Source organism: Ylistrum balloti, unplaced genomic scaffold (assembly GCF_031769215.1).
Source record: "Ylistrum balloti isolate Yb309-2 unplaced genomic scaffold, AGI_CSIRO_Ybal_v1 Utg371544, whole genome shotgun sequence".
Classification (NCBI taxonomy): domain Eukaryota; kingdom Metazoa; phylum Mollusca; class Bivalvia; order Pectinida; family Pectinidae; genus Ylistrum; species Ylistrum balloti.
In genome coordinates this window covers 37,479-57,366 of record NW_026782795.1, presented here as the reverse complement: position 1 = coordinate 57,366, position 19,888 = coordinate 37,479, and the positions used below count along the sequence as shown (strand labels likewise).

General features: G+C 37.2%; 3 protein-coding genes across 3 annotated transcripts in view; 2 read left to right on the top strand and 1 right to left on the bottom strand.

Moving 5' to 3' along the window:
- LOC132562894 (serine/threonine-protein kinase SMG1-like) overlaps positions 1-7,866 on the top strand; it is a 97,520-nt gene extending 89,654 nt beyond the window's left edge. The window contains exons 70-74 of the mRNA XM_060227670.1: positions 915-1,099; positions 1,507-1,592; positions 1,725-1,847; positions 2,600-2,763; positions 3,205-7,866. Of these exons, the coding sequence (XP_060083653.1) occupies positions 915-1,099; positions 1,507-1,592; positions 1,725-1,847; positions 2,600-2,763; positions 3,205-3,282 (636 nt within the window). The 3' untranslated portion in view covers positions 3,283-7,866. The remainder of the gene's footprint in view (positions 1-914; positions 1,100-1,506; positions 1,593-1,724; positions 1,848-2,599; positions 2,764-3,204) is intronic.
- Positions 7,867-9,541: 1,675 nt separating this feature from the next.
- Positions 9,542-10,039, top strand: LOC132562901 (uncharacterized). Its single transcript, XM_060227677.1, has one exon. The coding sequence runs from the start codon at positions 9,542-9,544 to the stop codon at positions 10,037-10,039; it is 498 nt and encodes a 165-aa protein (XP_060083660.1).
- Positions 10,040-12,356: 2,317 nt separating this feature from the next.
- Positions 12,357-13,046, bottom strand: LOC132562900 (uncharacterized). Its single transcript, XM_060227675.1, has one exon. The coding sequence runs from the start codon at positions 13,044-13,046 to the stop codon at positions 12,357-12,359; it is 690 nt and encodes a 229-aa protein (XP_060083658.1).
- Positions 13,047-19,888: the final 6,842 nt, after the last annotated feature.

The window sequence follows — 19,888 nt, the reverse complement described above, 5'->3', positions numbered from 1 at the left end:
AGCAGTCAGCTGTGGTCAAAATTTGGCCAAATTTTAGATATTGTCTGATTTTCGTGAAAATTGGTATATATGTATAAGGTTGCAATTGGAGCAAAAAGGCATAGTCCATTTTTCATTTGGCCATCGATCGGTCATCTGAGCAGTCAGCTGTGGTCTAAATTTGGCCAAATTTTAGATATTGTCCAATTTTCGTGAAAATTAGTATATATATATATTAGGTGGCAATCGGAGCAAAAAGGCATAGTCCATTTTTCATTCGGCCATCGATCGGTCATCTGAGCCGTCAGCTGTGGTCAAAATTTGGCCAAATTTTAGATATTGTCCGATTTTCGTGTTGGCCAAATTTTAGATATTGCCTGTGACGTTTTAAAAATTTACGTCTGATTATTATGATCATTTACTGCTGAAGGGGTCATTTGGGAGACATTGGTAATGGTCCCCATTACAATTAGTACTTGTTTCAACTATGCCTATATTCTTATACATTGTAGATGTGTGTAATATATATCAGATGGAGTTACTTCCCCTTTTCGAAAAGTTATACACATATGGGTATATTTGTAATAAATTGTTGGCAGTAGTATGATTGAGTATTATTTGTGATAAATTGTTGGCAGTAGTATGATTGAGTATTATTTGTGATAAATTGTTGGCAGTAGTAAGGTTGAGTATTGCAGTGAGAGACAAGCTTTATTGTTCTCACTTCGGCTGTGTTCTTAAAATGGACTGATTTCTCTGAATTTCAGCTTTTGTTTTTTACATGCCTTAAATTTTAAAAATCACAGTTATGATGAAAAAGAACTTATTATTGTTAATGAATGGAAGTGGCAAGTGAAATTAAGGAGAATTGTGACATCTATTCTGTAGAGTTCATGCCTTATCAATGTTGCTCAGGGTTTTATTTCACATTACAGCAGGAAGAACAGGACATGGGAGACATATCAGTAGCGGGTAGTGTACGAGAGTACTTGTCCATTTACAAGAACTTCTCCGAAAACTTCACCACTGCTCTCAAGATTGTCATCACGGAGGATGTTCTCAAGGAAGGAATGGCTGAGGCAGACTCAATTATAGATTCACTTATTAGTCAGGTGTCACAGTAAGTGGGTTCATCTGGTCAAGACATGTGATTTCAGATCATACCCAAATTAAGACCTATATCACTTTACATATAAGAATACTTTGTTTACTGTGAAATATTTCTTTTGGAATTTGGAGATTTGTAAGGTTTTCTTTACAATTTTTTACAATTTATTATATATAACATATATATGTTACACAATATATCCAAGGGGTCATTATATTACTTTCTGATTCAAAATGAAGGGATGATGTTAGTACCGTACAGATTTATAGCTAAATTAAATCTCACAAATATTACCAACTATAAAGTATTTTTATGATTTACGAAATTGATTCCGTAATGCATTTATTGATGAAGGGTATTAAAAAATGTACACCTGATAATGACTGATGTTTATATATATGTTGTTCATGTTACTTCAGGATTTATGACGACCTTGTCAACCTGGCTCCACCTTTGCTTTCTCTCGAGGATAACCAACAGTCTGCAGACTACAATTTTGTTCCAGGTAAATATACAAAATTGTGGTTGATACCATCAAACCTGTCAACTATTTAGATTTTAGAAGAGGGGAATTGTGTTTTGTGATAATTAAGGTGTCTACAAAGCCTGTATTTATAAATAATTTTAACTTTTTTAGCTTTGAAGAAGGCAGAAATCAGAGACATGCCAAGTCCATCAAGGAAAGGGACACAGGCACAGCGAGATACTAGTAACACCCCTCCCTACAGCTCACAAGCTGGTGCCCTCGCAAAGATCACAGGTATGAGCAATTTTGTGTGGCATGACAGGCTTTATCTTCAGGCATGGGCCCCACATAAATTTTCGTGACTCAACAGTCTGCAGTACAGTGAACCATATTTTCTGGGTTATAAGCAGCACCATTATATAACTGCAAGGCCAGTTTTTAGAGATTTCATCCATTTGATCTACATATAAGAAATATAAGCCACACCCTTTCTAAAGATATGGTGACCTCTATTGAAGATGTTTGATATACTGGTAACAGGTAACAGAAAGTAGTTTAACAAGATCATCAGGGTAACAAAGTTTACTGATGATTTTTGCACAAATGATCCTTTATTTTGTTTTTAAACTATGCTACTCATTTAAAATAAATAAAATATTGAACTTGTTTGGGGCCTTCAGTGATTGCCAATGCACAGATAGGGCCTGACATTAGGTTCAGTATTACGATCGCTCCATCGGTGTCTATACTGTCAACTGTGCATTTTTCTCGCGTGTCCCACTAAATACTCATTCTTACTATACCAAAGGTGTTGAAAAGGTCACAAGTACCTCTCTGGCAGAAAATAGGTCCTATATACAGCATTTCTATGACTCATAGTCAGGCAAACATACATCACATCATTTATACAGCGCCTACACTGAAGTCAAATTTGTTCCCTTGTGTTTCAGTTTGTGGGTTTCATTACAAGCAAAATGAACTCTTTCCAAGTAAGATTTGTTCTGATTTTGAAAAGGTCAATATAATATTAACGATTTATGTTTAAGGGCCAGTTAGTGTGAAGAAAGCTGAGAAGTTGTCAAGAGATCCTAGGACTGGTAAAGCCATCCAAGAGAGGAATTCATATGCAGTCAGTGTGTGGAGAAGGGTCAAAATGAAACTGGATGGACGAGACCCTGATATAAACAAGAGGTTGTCTGTGGCAGAACAGGTCAGTTGTGAATGACAATAAAACTAGAAAATGAAATACTACAAAACGAGACTTGTTATAGTTTGGTTGAATAGCCTTTTTATCAGATATCTATCCGTTCATTATCGTATAGGTATAGCTAAGTAGATAAGTAAGTAGTAAGTAGGGAAAAAGTCAGCATCATATTGCCTTTCAATATCTCAATCAGCATTGTTGTTTATATATTGAATACCAGGATATTTTTGCCCTCGTACCATTACACAAGAATTAGTCTGATGTACATGTTGCCTTCTTGGGATTATATAAAAAAAATTTCATCCTCCATGTTTATAGAAAAGAGTGAAAATTATTCAGTTGATGTATCACCATCTTTTTTCCCCCCGTAATATCTATAATAAATAGTTGTACTGAATGCTGCCAAGGGTTTATTATAGATATTTTAAATGTACCGATGTTTGACAGGTGGACTATGTTATCAAGGAAGCCACCAACATGGACAACCTGTCGGTGTTGTACGAGGGATGGACACCCTGGGTGTGAATGACCAATGGAAGTATATTCCAGGCCAAAGTCAAAGTCGCTACAGGCAACTAATCCTCGCAGACCATTGGTCCAATCTCTACAAGCCGTGCAGTCGCTGACTTGCGGTTTAAAATGAGTGGAGAGGATGTCTGAAGACCAGCTGTACATCCAAGCGGATTGTCAAGCGTGACCATCACATAGAAAGCTCAACAGATATATGCTCTCGGGCCCTGCCGGAGGGCCCAGTAAACGAGAGCGAGTTTTGCTTTTCCTGTGGAGATAGCTCTGATAATATATAAAATTAAACAGTACAGCTAACAGCACTAAAATGATCTGTCGCACAAGAAGGAAGCCATCGGTTATTAGTATAGACGTAACGTTGTAAAAGAAGTTAAAAGGAAAGAAGAAAAAGAAATGACACTCTGGTGACTCGTTTTGCAGTAAGATAGCAAGATGATTTACCAGGAATTCTTAGTGGAGACTTAGGGTAGATTACAGATGAAGTGGTGTGAGCAGACGTCAGACACAAGTTTATTGAGAGCAGATGTCAACACCAAACTTTTTTTTCCCAAGAAAAAAGTTTTGCTGCATAAAGAAGAAGAAAGAGACCTTAGAATTTCCATATGTAATTCCAGAAGATGGTTTTACTGTGTGGGATGGCAGATGTAGTTCTGAAATCTGCTGGCAAGAGGGAAAATCTGACACTTGATTTGGAAGTGCAAAAATAGAGAAAAAAAAAAGGACTGATGTTGTAAATATAGACAAGAAATTGTCAACCTTGTACCTATGTATGAGACATGGAGCACAGACTCTGACAAGCCATATAGTATAAAAGCTTGCCTAACAGAAGCAAATCTGGTGGTTTGGGTGTCGTGAGTACAGCGTTAGATACTTTATGGTTTGTAAGGAGCTTGTCTACTTATGTAATTGTATTGTCTGATGTAAAAAATAAATTATGGTTTTGTGTTTTCAACATTGTTAATATGTTAAGATTTTTTCATATTTATTTTCCTTCTTCATCATAAATGTGGTAGGTTTATAGGACAAATATCCGTGTAAACATTCATCTGCTGCAAATGATAACCAATACGAAATATAACTTTCATATAAAATTGATATTCATGCTAAATACCTGAGTGTAAAATGATATATTAGTCAAATGAAAGTGAGATAGTTAAAAATTTCAGTGTTCTTTAAAATATAATGCAATATTTATGTTATATGTTACACCAAGCAGAATCCCAACCTGTGTATTATGTTGAAAACTATTTAAGAATGTATAACTTCAGTTGATGCTATATTCATGATAAAACAGCAGTGATATAATTATTATGCTTTAATGCCAATTCATCCTTTGATTAATTTATTTCACATGGTTTTTGACAATCACTTGTTAAATATGGATGCATTTTATGAAACAAAACATACAATGTTGTTGCATTTGCAGAGGTTAGAACACCTTCACAGGGCATTTAAAGAATAGTTTATCACCCGTGTCTTATAAAAGATTGTTTTATTTCAAACAACTCTTCCTCTAATTTTTGTTTATCTTGGATTGTTTTTTTTTGCAAGAATTTAAAATTGTCAAAGGAATAGATGCTACTCATGATTTTGAAACTGTTGAAAAAGTATTGTGAATTTCTGTAGAAATCTTGCCAACAGTGTTCCAATTAGTCTTCCATTAAGAGCATTGGAAGAAAAAGTACTAAAAGGAAACTTGTTTCATACTAAAAACAATTAACATTTTTTAACATATGCTGATTGACTGTATATACATGCCAGCAAAATTCTCACAAGTCTTCATAGCTAACAATTATGTCGTCTTAAATAGGACATTTTAGATAAAGCTTAAAGGTGAAGATAGGCAATACTTAACTGTTGAAGCATTGATATAAATATTTGTTAGCCTGGTGTTAAATTGTGTTACTCTGTAAACACGAGCTATAAAAAAGTACATACGATTTACCAGAACTGTGAAGTTTAGCTGCAATACTGAAAGAGATACAGTTTATTGATGCACTGAAGTATGCCCATGTTAGAAGTGTGGAAATGTTCAATTACAGATAGCTCCATGAAGCTCTGAAAAATGGCAAAAGTCAGTTGCAGACTGCTTATACAAGTCCTGAAATACGGCAATGCTCAAATGCAGGCCACCTATGGCAGTGTTCAAGTGCAGACTGCTGATTAGTGCTACGGCTGAGCTCTAAGATCTTCAGTATGTCAGAGCTAAAATGCAGATCGGTGTTGAAGCTCTGTTTAATACAGATTGGTCATTAAAGCTTTGAAATAAGGATCAGCTACTGATCATTTTGTGAGGGTGCTGGCATGCCATACATAACAATCAGAGCAAATATTGTTATGCTCGAGTGCAGAATTTTGTATCAATATGTTGATATGTTAAGTAACATCCATCACAAGATATTTCTGATACTATGTACTTGTTCATTAAAGCATTATGATGGCATTATTTGTATTTTACATAACATCATACCTTTTACAAAACTTAGATTGTTAATTTTTTTTAGTTATAAAAACTGAGTTTAAATTAAAATTGTATTCTGATGATTTAATTTTTAAGTTGATTTAATCAACTGAAAGCCACATAACATTGCTGCCTTTGAATACAGTAATGTCTACTTTGATGTAACACACGTTTGATATCATGACTAGTGCAATCCTGAAGTGGTTTAGCAAATACCAACTGTCTGCCTCCAGTCTTTCTTTACCATGTGTTTGATTGCAGTTATGTGTTGTTTTAACATTTGCAATGGATCCTTTCAGAGAAAAATTGTGTCTTTTAACATCTGTGCATTTTGTGCCCCAAACATTTGGGGGGTGGGATGGGCATATAGTGTTAGCTGTGTTTTTTCCTTTCAATCCGTTACGAATCAACAACATATCTTTAGAGCCTTGCAACAGACTTTGATTCATATTTTACCCCTTATCTCAGTAAAATCATCAAGGTCTAAGGTCACCTAAGGTCACATTTGAAAGCTTCTGCAAAATTCATTTATCAGTGCTGATCATGTCTTATGGATATTTCCTAAAAAAAAAAATTTTTTTTTTGTAATTCATTAATATTTTTCAATATTTTTCAATATTTTTGGAATTTTATTGTATAACTCATTATAACTTCCACATTATATTGTATTTTAATTTTGTATCCTTAATAATTCATTGAAAAATTTTGTTACAATACACTGGAATAGTAGATGTAGCATTTGTTTGGTTTCGGACTATTTTGAATTCACTTACTTTCTCTCATCATCTCCTTTAAAAGCACCAATATCCAAATCATTCACCACTTCTATCAGAAATCTATGTGCAATTGAACATGAAATTTAGTCTTAGTGAAGAAGTACAAGAACATCAGGTCATGAAATTAAGTGTTAGCAAAAAAAAATTGAAGTGAAACGAATTTCTAGACTTAAGTTAACATTAAAGTATGTGGAAGTTTTCCCAGTTTTAATTTTGTCTTTTTTGCCTCCAGATCGGACATGATTATCAAGTCTTTAATATTGTGTCAAAGTATTGCTCATTATCTATTATATTCTAATTTGAGAAGCAAGACTAATCATAATCATTTGTTTTAGCAACTATTGATAGACACTTTCATTGAAATCCTAATCCTAATTAATAATTAAAACAAAAAAATTCTCTTTTTTCCTAATATCTTTGAATTAATTGGTAATTAAGACATACTTGCTATTGTAATGATGTTTCACAAAGTCTAACAGATTGGGTTTAGTCAAAGTGAAATATCTTTATTTTACGAAGTCAAAATTATTAATCAGAAAAATGACTTGTTAGAACTCAAATTTATGTTGTATTATGGTATTTCTGAATATTTTTGCATTGAATATGTCGAAATAATATTCTCATGATGTAAACTTAATATGAAAGCACGCTGAAGATGTATCCCATTCGAAGTGAAAGAATTCTTTGCCTAACTGGAAACCTCGATGTGTAGATACATTATATATCTAGATATTTTGGAATGCATTTTAGGCATGTTTGTCTGTATAAGCCTTAATGACCATGTGTTTTCACTTTTGGCTTGTATGGATGGCAATGCAAAATTGGAAGGCAATGTTTGTTAGAGGCTGAAGAAACATAAAGAAAATATGATTCAATATGTTTGGAAGTTTCAGAGAGGGAAAAAATTATTGACAACACATGAAGTGACATTCTTATTGTTTTGAAGACAACAGCAGTTTAAAAAGAGAAGGGAAACCACTAGCCATGCAAGTGTGTGTGACTCCAGAAAGCTACAAATTGAAATGGCTGACAACATGTTAGCGAGATAATAAACACATGGCAGGGAGATGCCTACTCTGACCAAGGATTTGACATGTCAGAGGACATGGAAGGGAGATAACTGTGGAGGACTCATACCATAACATTGCTTGCCTTACATATATCTGATTTATCTGTAACAATGCAGTCTGAAGGTATAGAATTGGTCTGCATCATTAGTCATGCTTCATATGTAGGAATTGCTGCATGTTAATGTAAATAGCTTTGAAGTGTTTTTTTTTCTCTCTCTCTTCGATTTATTGGTGTTTGTTTGTAATAAGAATAAAGGAAATCTATTTTCCATAATTTTGTTTATTCTTTGTGTACATGATATTGACCATTTCATCAGTTTACCATTTCTACTGTCTAGTGAATCAGGAGAACCGATATGTTCAATGTATGGAAACTTTTTAGAAATGGGAACATATGTAATTAACTGCATTTAATCAAATAAAAAATATTTCCTACAGATCAAACACATTAAAAATGAGGAAAGGAAAACACTGGACAACTTCCATGTAGGGCAGTTTTGATCATTGACCATTTAGTATGATTAAACTGAGGTGTAGTTGATCTGTTTGGACCCAAAGGATTTAGCTGGTTGAAATATATAGTTGTTCAGATTTGTGCATAATCAAACATGCATTGTTAACTTAAAGCATTCATGTCCACAGAAGTGAGAAACTATAAAGTATAAGTTAAGACAGCTATAAATATCTCAACCAGCTGTATCCTTTTGTCCAAACCAATTACAATCAAGACAGCTATAAATATCTCAACCAGCTGTATCCTTTTGTCCAAACCAATCAAAAGGATAATCAGTTACACTTATGTCTTTTATTAAAGTCACATGAGACAAAGTCACCTGTCACCTGAGACAAAGTCACCTGTCACCTGAGACAAAGTCACCTGTCACCTGAGACAAAGTCACATAAAACAAATGCAAAGTTATATTGAGAGTGGTGATGTAAATTTAGGTGTCTCGATAATCCCTTCGGCCAATGGACGCAGAAGGCCCTTTATAACGGACAAAAAAACATCCAAAGCTGTTGAATGGAAAATGGGGATTAAATTATCAAAAATATTTTATCTCAATTTCAGAATGTTTTGCACTGTAGACACTGAGTGTATATGTGATCGCAATGGAGACAATTGCATGTCATACTGCGAGGAATGTTGTCTACCGGTACAAATCTAAATCAGGAATTGTTGGATTAAAAGTAAGAAATTTTTTGTAAAAAAATGATAAATGTATGTGTAGTTACAATAAAAACTATTTTGATAAAACTCACCAGTTAAATGCACAAAAATGATAAATAAAAAACATAGTTTTGAATATGGTGAACTAGGCCCCATATAAATTTGTATATATATATCTTATCTATCAACCTTTAGTTAGAGTTTATATCTTGATGTAGATTCTGTGTGTTTGAATAGAGCTTGGAAATGTCCATGAACACATTTATAAAATGTCCTCAGTAAGAAAAGCCACAACTAGGGCACTAACTTTATATCTACAGAAAGTTTCGTGGAGTTGAGAAGAACAGTTTTGAAGCTGTAGCCTGGAAAGGAAAGTAAACACTAATTTTGTGTTGTTTGGCTATGTTTCCATGGTAACACAAAAACTATGAAAATTGAAATGTTGTCAGTTGCAAAAGCCATAACTAGGGCACTAACTTAATATATACTGAAACGAAAAAAAAAATGCAACTTGGAAAATTGTTATTAATTTTGTATTAAATATACATAGCTGTATAAAAATCGCGGAAATAAAAGTGCACCCTGCCTATCACCCTAACCAATGTTCAAAATCAACCAGGTGTGACGAGAAACCTATGCACATCCGGCACGGTAAAAACATCAAAAACCGTACCTGTACAAACATATGCGTTCTTTTTCATTCAAACCAGTATCAATTTATCACTAACATCGAGACACATCATCGCCAATACTTTTGCAAACAATAATTCCTTTTACAATTATGCCACGGTTATCACAGGTTGATAGAGGACGTGCTATCGCGATGCTTATGGCAGGGAGCACGCAACGTCACGTCGCTCGGCACTTCAGAGTTCACAAATCGACTATTAGTCGATTAGTTTCACGTCTTAACGCCACAGGAAGAGTCGATGACCGGCCGAGATCAAGAAGTCCACGCGTAATGTCACGACATCAAGACCGGGTTGTTAGGCTGGCACACTTGCGTAACAGGAGGTTAACGGCTGCTGAAACGGCAAGGAATACGATTGGTAATCATAACCATCGGATTCATCCCCAAACAGTGATCAACAGACTGCGTGAGGCTAATTTGCTTGCAAGGCGACAGTACGTTAGTTTACCACTAACACCGCAATGTCGAGCACGTCTTATGCAATGGTTGACGGCACATATGCCCAGACGTTTTCCTATGAGACGTTGGAGGTCCATGCTCTTCACCGATGAATCTCGATTCACGTTATTTCAAGCAGATGGCTGTTAACGTGTGTACTGGCGTCGAGGCGAGGGTTTTGCTGACGCCTCTGTTTTGGAGCATGACCGATTTGGGGGTGGATCAGTTATGGTTTGGGCGGGAATCTCCCATGGTTTGAAGACACCTTTGGTGATAGTCAGTGGGAATTTAACGGCCGTACGCTATCGGAATGAGATCCTTAGGCCCCATGTTGTGCCATTTGTTAGGCAGCATAATCTAACCTTGCAGCAAGATAATGCGAGACCACACGTTGCAAGAGTCTGTAGAGACTTTCTTGTGACACAGAACATTGTTCCTATAGATTGGCCTCCATATAGCCCCGATTTGTCCCCAATCGAGCATTTGTGGGATGAACTAGACAGAAGAATTCGCAATCGCCGTAACCCCCCTAATACCCTCCCCCAGTTAGCAAATGCACTCGTCCAAGAATGGAATAACATTCCAATACGGACAGTCAATGCCCTGATAAACTCAATGCAACGAAGAATTAGAGATGCTATAGCTGTTCGAGGAGGACACACACGATATTAGGGCACGGTTTCAAAACTGCTGCCATTTCAACTTGGATTCACGTAGGGTACTACCAATCATGACCTTCTAGCGAAGTGACCTTTTCTTAAAAATCTCCAAACATTTAGAGGATGTTACATCAATATTCAATATTAACTATTACATATGAAATTTAGACATAATGCTCACAAGTATTATCTTATTAAACCTACAATTTGAAGTTGCGTTTCTTATTCGTTTAAGTATATATAGAGAGTTTTGTGAAGTTGAGTGGAATGGAAGTTACAGCCAGTAAAGCCCTCAGACAGATGCACAGATAGAACCTAAATATCCCCTTCAAAGGCATTTTGTGGGGGATAAATATAAAACATGTGTGGTTTTCTGTAATTAGTGTCTTATAGTACAGTAAAAATAACAAAGTTTTACTGCTTTATTATGTCTTTTTTTATTGACAGTTTAACAGGTCTGACTGTCGGACAATTATTTTGTCCACGATATTAAGCAGTCTTGTTTGAAAAACCAACTTCAGCACTTGACTAGATACAACAATATTCCAAATTGATTTATTCTTTAAAATTCTGTTTTAAGATTTCATTTGATTTCTAAATGATGGCATATAATTTATTTGTAAACAGTGCTAACAGTGTAAACAGGGGGGGGGGGGGGGGGGGGGGGTTAAATTCAGTGGGAGAGTGTATGTTTTAACTAAAACCCTTGTAAACTTTCCAATCCTAGAGATGCATTTTAATACTGCCCTACTGACATTATCATTCAAATGTAAAAATATAACACAGGGAACAATAACCTTCACACAAAAGAAAAATATTACTATATACCAGGACATTTTTACCTCCATGAACAGGGAGAGCAAATTAAACACACGTCGAAAATATGTCACACTTACTTACCCCATTAATATTACCTGTAGGTTTCCTCACACAGCGAAATGAACTTGAGGTGAATTCATGCATAATGGTCCAAAGGAAAAATTAAGCAAGGGGGAAAACATCCTGGTTTACAGTGACTTTAGGCTTGACACAATGTGATGAAAAAAAAATGAAATTTAGTATTATCCTGTTGTAAGCCTGAGGATGGAAACCTAATCTCAGACTGAAAAGTGGGGGATAGATCAGGACACTGAAATAACATTTCTAATATCAATAAATGTGGGAGAGCTTAATGCTGTGTAAACATAATCATACAGTCATAATAAATATACGATAGTGATGTTTAACACATTAAAGCCAATTACAAACTCCAATGCAAAAAAAATTACACCTTAAGAGATATATTAATCAGATGTACTGGTAGATAGGGGTATATAAAAACACAAACACAGGTTTGGGCCAAAAGTAACCAATATTTTATTATTATGTAATATTATGTAACATTACAAAATTATATATCTGTGGACAACACAGTCCACAAATAATGAAATACTGGTCTTCCAAACTAATAGACCAAACCTGTTACAGACTAATAAAATTAAACATAAAAGAAAAAAAAAGGGTATGTCCATGGTGTGGTGGGTATTAAAGCCCTGTCAGTGCTGGAGGTGGGAACTGGTCACTACAGTGCTCTGGAGACTGTGGCTGGGCATATGCAGCAGATCACAACAACACACAAATGGTTGTCATTGGATAAGATTTCAATGTCCAGCTGAAGGTAACCACACATTCATAAAAAAAAAAAAAAATTGAGTCAAGGCAGGCAGTCCAAAACACTAATGTCCAGGTCCTGAAAGTTATGACTGAGAAACTTAACACAAATACAATATTCCACTGATAGCTACTGTAATCACAAACAAGGATGCAGCCTATCTCTCTCCAATACCATTGTAGTGTGAACTGCCACACACAGATCCTAAAGTATAGGCAACTTTGAGACGTAGCGACAAGGATGGGTCCAAGTAGCGTTTATAGGCGTCACTACGCCAATCTCCCTGAGTTTGGATGAGGTCAGCAGGTAAGCCACATTCTAAAGCAAAAGATGCCCCACCCCTGCGAAAGCTATGGCCTGAGTATCTAGCTGGGTCAAGGCCACATTCCTGGAGGATAATATGAAGCTGTGAGAGGAAAGATTCGTATGTAAGGGGGATGATTGTACCCCTTGACTGGTAAACAAAGGCTGGGCCCTGTGGGTCAGCCTGCCGTGTCAAGGCAAAGGCCAAGGTCAAAGCCTGTGTAGGGCAGAAGGGTGACCCTGGTATGCATGGGAGGGGGATAAGAAGGCATCTCTCCTTAAACTGAATGGTTTTTGACCAGGTAATAGACAGAATTGTACCCTGGTTGGAGAGATGGATATCATGTCTACTTAGGTGTTTCCCAGATTCAAACTTGTCTTTATCTGAGATAAACAAATTGGACTTACGAAAAAAAGAGAAAAAGGCTACTAGGCATGCTGCCCAAAAAGTGATATGTTTGGAGGAGGTTAGACAAATTCTGGAGAAAATTTTTTCCAAGATGCTAAGGTTGATTGGGAGTTTAGGATTGCAACCATCACCCATTGTTCTACGTGCTCCTTTCAATATAGTACTGACATAAAAGGAGTCAAGAGGGCTGGGGTAATCCCATTCCTGGTGTAAAAGCTTGATGACTGACAGATACTGCCTTATTGATGAAAAGGTAAGTCGATCAGACAAATAAGCAATATAGCGTCCCAAATTAACTGGTGATAAAGGGACTAATGGTATCTCTACAAGCATGCAAAACCTTCTGTATGAAGACAGGTATGTACTGTAGGTCTTCTGAGTAGACTTAGCAAAATGGTTTGCCCGTAATACGTCTACAGTCGTATCAAGATTCTTGATTATGGTGGATTTCGGTGAAGGACCTTGGCCACCTGTTCAGAAACATAGAAAAAGGAAGGTGCTGACATGTGATCCAAAAAGTAAAGAGTTGGTACTGGTCTACCAAATCTACTGCAAAACTGTTGCAAATGGACAGACTCGTGAAGCCGAGACACAGTGTCTGCCATGCCATTGTTAACACCTTTAATGTGTCTAGCAACTATGTGAAAGTTGAACAAAACAGACAACCAGAACATATTACGTAATAACCCCATAAGTATTGGGTTTTTGGACGTGCCCTTATTTAAACAGGCTACTGTGGTTGCATTATCGCTAAAAACATATATTTTCATGTTGGTCCAACAAGAGGCCCAACGATACGATGCAACAACTACTGCAAGTAATTCCTTTTCATTAATATGCCAATGCATGGCCTGGGGGAAATCTTGAGACCAGGCTGTGTAGAACCAGTCCTCCCCCCAGTGTCCCCCACCCCCAATAGGACATGCATCTGTATACAGCGCAGTGAAGGGGATGTCATTGAGTAACAATGACTTGCCATTGAAAAGTGATAGGCCTGTAACCCACCATTCAATGTCTTGTAACATTGGGCCAACTAACTTGACTTTGTGACCTGGCTTTTTAAGGGCTGCCATAGAGTTAATCAACCGACGGAGAAAAACTCGCCCGCCTCGGATAACTGTAGCGGCCCATGACAGTTGTCCCACAATGGATTGTAACTGTCGTTTAGTAGCACGTTTGCGATTACGGAAATCGCAAATATCAGATCTAAGAGCTTCCAGCTTCTTCAAAGGTAATTGTAACATCATACTGACCGAGTCAATCTCAACGCCAAGAAATGTCATAACCTGAGCTGGGCCATGTACCTTAGACCAGTTAATGAGAAATCCCAACTTTCTCAACAGGCCTATAAGATATGCTAACATAGAGGAACATTCCTCCTGAGAATCTGCACAGATGAAGAAGTCATCCAAATACACCACCAGATTGTGGTGTCCAGCACAGGACATAATCCTGCGGACTGCTTGTGTAAGTCTATGAAAAATTCCAGGACTTGCCTTTGCTCCAAAAGGCAGCTTAGAATCATAGAAATAGTGGGGTTCACCATTTAAAGTCCATTGGAGTCCTGTTACCATTCGACTATGTTTACTTATAGCTACAGATCTATAGGCTGACTTAAGGTCAACCTTGGCCATAAAACAACCTGGGGTAAGTAGCCCAACCGCATTATCTATAGACTGGAATTTTTGTTTATCCATTGTTGTGCAGTAGTCATTAACTGCCTGTCCTGATGGCCGGCTACAGTCATGAATGAGTCTGACCCCACCAGATGTTTTAGGGATAACCCCTATCGGACTAATGATAAGGGGTTTAGTGGCAATAGGGATGTAATTGCCATTAGCTATTTCCGTATGGACTTGCTGTGAGGCAAGTTTGTAAAAGGGGCTGTGAATAGATGCAGAGGGATGATTGGGAGCTTCAAATGAAGGGGAGTGGAATTTGGGTCAATAATATCAAATCCATTGGTGATACCATTAAGAATAAAAGATCTATCAAAATCATTAGGGGGAAGAAGCTTGTCCCAGGCTTGATAGGACAGGCCATGGGTGGGACTGTTTGATTGCTATGCATCAGATTTATGGGAATGAGCAGGGTGATTTTGTGTACACCCAGAGACTAAACAAATGTGGGCATACTTACAGTTTGTCCTGTCACACCCAGGAACAGTATTGTAGTTTCTACAAATTCCCTTTTTTTCCGATGTTTTCCCCTTTCTCTTACCAAATGAAGTTTGGGGAAATGATCGAGGTTGTTTAGGCCTTAGATAAACTGTTTGGAGGTGAGGTATGTCAGTACCCCACCGAAACTGGTCTTCAGCCTGCAGCCTGCGGTATTCCCTATCAAAAAACCAGACTGATGACTGCTCATAACAGTTCAACAGCTGATAAATGCGGGTGGTGTATGACAGGTAATCAAACATCCTTTCCCTAGGAAGTGCCTGATCCTGAATTAGCTTATATAAGATGGCCAAGTTTGCAACTGACCACTGAGGAACCGTGACAGATTCTAATTTAGGCTTTGATGGACCTGCTTTATAAACTAATTGCCCCCCCCCCCCTCAACGCCCTCTGCTGACCCCAGAACTTCCTCAGATATTTGGCCACCCCGTACATTGACAAAATCAACAATATCCAGATAGGCTGCACCCTTACCTGTAGTAGCTGCTGCCCGGAGATACACTTGTGGGTCCCTCCATGATGCCGATTCACATACAGGACGAGTATTTGTGGCTTCCTGCACTTTTGCCTGCTGATTGTTCATTTGGCCCAGCAGATTGGCCACACTGTCCATGTAGTCCTCTGTTGGCCCACGAACTGTTGATGGTGTGCTTGAATGCCTTATCCCTTCTGATGACTGCTGATGTTTTGTGGAATCTGTGCATTCAATTCCTGATGGTGGCTTGTTATGGGTAAGGGGACCCATATGTCCCTCTTCTGATTTTTGATTGGCCCCCACTGAAGCCTGGCAAGGGGTTTCTTTGTGTTTAGGTCCATTATGCTGTGCATATGAACCATTCGGAAATGTCTGAGCCAATGCTTTCAGCAGAAGCTTTTGCTGACCAACCGGTATATTTGAATTAACCAGGTCTTTTGGCTCCAACAATGCCAAAGCTTCCATACACTGGAAACCAAGCTTCAGTAATATTTCTGATGTTCTGGCAGACAGGCGTTTAAATGCTGCCCATTTTTTTACTTTGCCTTCTTCCAGGTCTTCTTGGCTGACAGCTTCCTCAATGATTTCATCATCCGAATCTAAATCCGACATAGTGAGTGGATTTCTTTTTCTGGTGTTTATCATTCAGGGTTCTAAAGCCCTGTCAGTGCTGGAGGTGGGACCTGGTCACTCCACAGTGCTCTGGAGACTGTGGCTGGGCAGGTCAGTGCAGCAGTGTAACCTACAAACCTCCTTGGTTGTCATTGGCTAAACCTGTCAAGGTGAGGAGGTTAATGGCTGACCATACAAATCCCCCTTATAGGCACAATGTTTCTCAATGGTCCCATTGCCCCAAACTTGACATGCCAAATGTTAGCCCTGACCCCTGGATAACCGACTTGATAAAAGTTGGGGCCATCTGACAAGAATGACACTCCATCCCACCTCATTAATATTGTATTAATTACTTAATACCTACTTTCACTTTAAAACTCCCAAAAAACACAGCACAACTCATAGGCTCATACAATACACACACACAGATCCTGTACTTGTGACAGAATTACTTAAACAGCTATTATTTATCTCTGGGCCAGGGTTGATATATAGTAAAAATGGATATGCTGTAAAATAATGTATATTATGGTGGGGCTTAACATTTTTTTCCCATGAAATTACATTTTCATTAATACTTGATTATGTAAATAAACAAGCAAATTCATGGAATTTATATCCCCCACTTTCCAAACAACTTTTAAAATAATTTGGAAAGAAAATTACCAGTAAAAATATTGTTTTTCTTTACAAATATATGGATTATAACTCTGGTGCTAAGCTTAATGATAAACTGATAATATTTGTGGGACTTCAAGTTAAATCTAAATCAGATTATATTTAGGAAAGTTAAAGCACAAAAACTGACCGACGAAAGAAAGGAAAGGATACCTAATTAGTATGCATAGATATTAACAGATGATGCTGATTGCTGAACTCAGTCTTATGTGTCCTAATATGCATCTGCTGACCAAGTTTCATCTAAATCAGATTATATTTAGGGAAGTGAGAGCACGGAAATGAACCAACCAATGGAATCAAAGGACACCTCATTAGTATGCATAATTATTAACAGATAACACTGATAGTCAAAGTCAGTCTTAATGACCCCAAGATGCATCTGCTGACCAAGTTTCACTCAAATTGGATGATATTTGGGGAAGTTAGAACATGGAAACGAAAGTGTGACAGACAGGTGGATGGACGGACAAACCCAAATTAATATCCCCCGTTTCGGTGAAAGCGGGGGATAATAATACAAAATCCACCAGTGCACCGATATGATTTATACAAAATCTGCCAGTGCACCGATACAATTTATTTGTAACTGTTTATCGTTTTGTGGACATATGAATTCATGGGTTAACAAAACCTACAAATTCAACAAAAAATTAATAAATTTACAATATATGATTTCTAAGTCTTAGCGTAACCTTCAGAATTCATAAATGACATATCATTAAAAAAAAGAAATTAGTCGATAGTAATATTTTGTGTATAAATTTATGTCAAGGTGATGTTTTACAGTTTAACAGTGGGAGGATGAGAACAAAAAACCCAAGTATTTAACTATGAAACTTAACATTATTGAATCCTGTTTAATTTGACACATGTGCATTCTGACACCCTGTCTAAACAGACGTGTTCCCCCCCCCCCAACAAGGTGACAGACAGGATTCTGACACCCTGTCTAAACAGACGTGTTCCCCCCCACAAGGTAACAGAGAGGATTCTGACACCCTGTCTAAACAGACGTGTCCCCCCCCACAAGGTGACAGACAGGATTCTGACACCCTGTCTAAACAGACGTGTTCCCCCCCACAAGGTAACAGAGAGGATCCTGACACCCTATCTAAACAGACGTGTTCCCCCCCACAAGGTGACAGACAGGATCCTGACACCCTGTCTAAACAGACGTGTTCCCCCCCACAAGGTGACAGACAGGATTCTGACACCTTGTCTAAACAGACGTGTTCCCCACAAGGTGACAGACAGGATTCTGACACCCTGTCTAAACAGATGTGTTCCCCACAAGGTGACAGACAGGATTCTGATACTCTGTCTAAACAGAGGTGTTCCCCCCCACAAGGTGACAGACAGGATTCTGACACCCTGTCTAAACAGATGTGTTCCCCACAAGGTGACAGACAGGATTCTGATACTCTGTCTAAACAGAGGTGTTTCCCCCCCCCCCCCCCCCCCACAAGGTGACAGACAGGATTCTGACACCCTGTCTAAACAGACATGTTCCCCACAAGTTGACAGACAGGATTCTAACACCCTGTCTAAACAGACGTGTTCCCCTCCACAAGGTGACAGACAGGATTCTGACACCCTGTCTAAACAGACGTGTTCCCCACAAGGTGACAGAATTCACTTTACCTTCTGATTGGTGCTCCGGTTTTATCATCATTTGTACAGGCTTGTCTACCTACTTCCGTAGTCATGTTGATATTTTCTCACGATTTTGTCATTTAACGAGAAACACTGATATTATTTTTCCTCACCCAAGAAAAAAAAAAGGCAATTCCAAGTTATCAAAAATACAGATTTTATACTTTTGATTTCCTTTCCTGTTCGATATTAAAAAGTACAAGCTCTATTTGGTACACAAAGAAATACCATCAATATTAAATACATTCATATACCATATATAATAAAACTAGCTCATTGCACAGGGTTACATGTGAAACCATGATTATGTAATGTAATACTAAAACGAAAATACAATGATATAAACAAAATGAATGGTGTGAAATGTAAATATTTGACACTTTTTACTTTTATCACAGACTACATATCACATCTACAAAATAGATCTTGTATGCTTTTGCAAATAATACTGGAATAATGTACATCCTTTGTTAATTGAAGTTTTTATCTGGCAATAAGTCCAGGGTGCTAACTCATGATTAGTAGTCATGTCAGTGTTAACTGTAGAATGTTGTAACATTTGTCAGTATATTTATTATTATCATTATTACATTCTTCATGCTCCATCAACACAGTAAAGGTCATTATGGTCATCAACCAGTGAACGGCACAGCGGTATTTGTCAGTAACTATCAATGGGCTTGTTGCTAGATACATATATGGTTCTCAGATTCACTGGAAGACTGTAAACTTACTGAGTATGACAAAGCTACAACAACATAAAACCATGTTGTGGTGCATATTTATTATTTGTATCATTTTTTAAAAGAGAAGTTTTTGGAAAAAAAGTATTTTTGCAGTTAAGAAAATTAACGATTTTGGAAAGGAAGAGAAGGCATGAGATACAGACTACGTAAGATTAAATATGATTACCACTTTCGTAACATTATGGGTTCAAAATGAAATAAAGATAAACAAAACCCTAAATATATATTATAATGTATACATTGATTTAATCCTGGCTGTTCTGACATTAATAATTCTAAAAGTGTTAAATAGCTAATCTCATGAAAGTTTCTTTAACAAAGACTAAGAGAAAACTATAAAATGAAGTTAACAAACAGTCCACAACTTTAATGCAATTTGTTGAAATCACCTCAGGCATTGTGATATTCATACAACATTTGAAAAATCAACAATTTACAAAAATATGAAAACAAAATAAATACACAAATTTAAAATACAATATTATAGAGGTACATTGATTTTATAGTATTTGGCATTTAAATGTTACAGGACAGGGAAATGAACTCCAACATATAACTTACAGCAAATTTTCGCACATTTATAATACAGCTGGTGTTATTGCTCATTGTTCCTGCTGAAGACTTGGTGAC

Excerpts from the sequence above, each read along its gene's own strand:
- LOC132562901 (XM_060227677.1), top strand. The coding sequence starts at position 9,542 with ATGCCACGGTTATCACAGGTTGATAGAGGACGTGCTATCGCGATGCTT.
- LOC132562900 (XM_060227675.1), bottom strand. The coding sequence starts at position 13,046 with ATGGGTGATGGTTGCAATCCTAAACTCCCAATCAACCTTAGCATCTTG.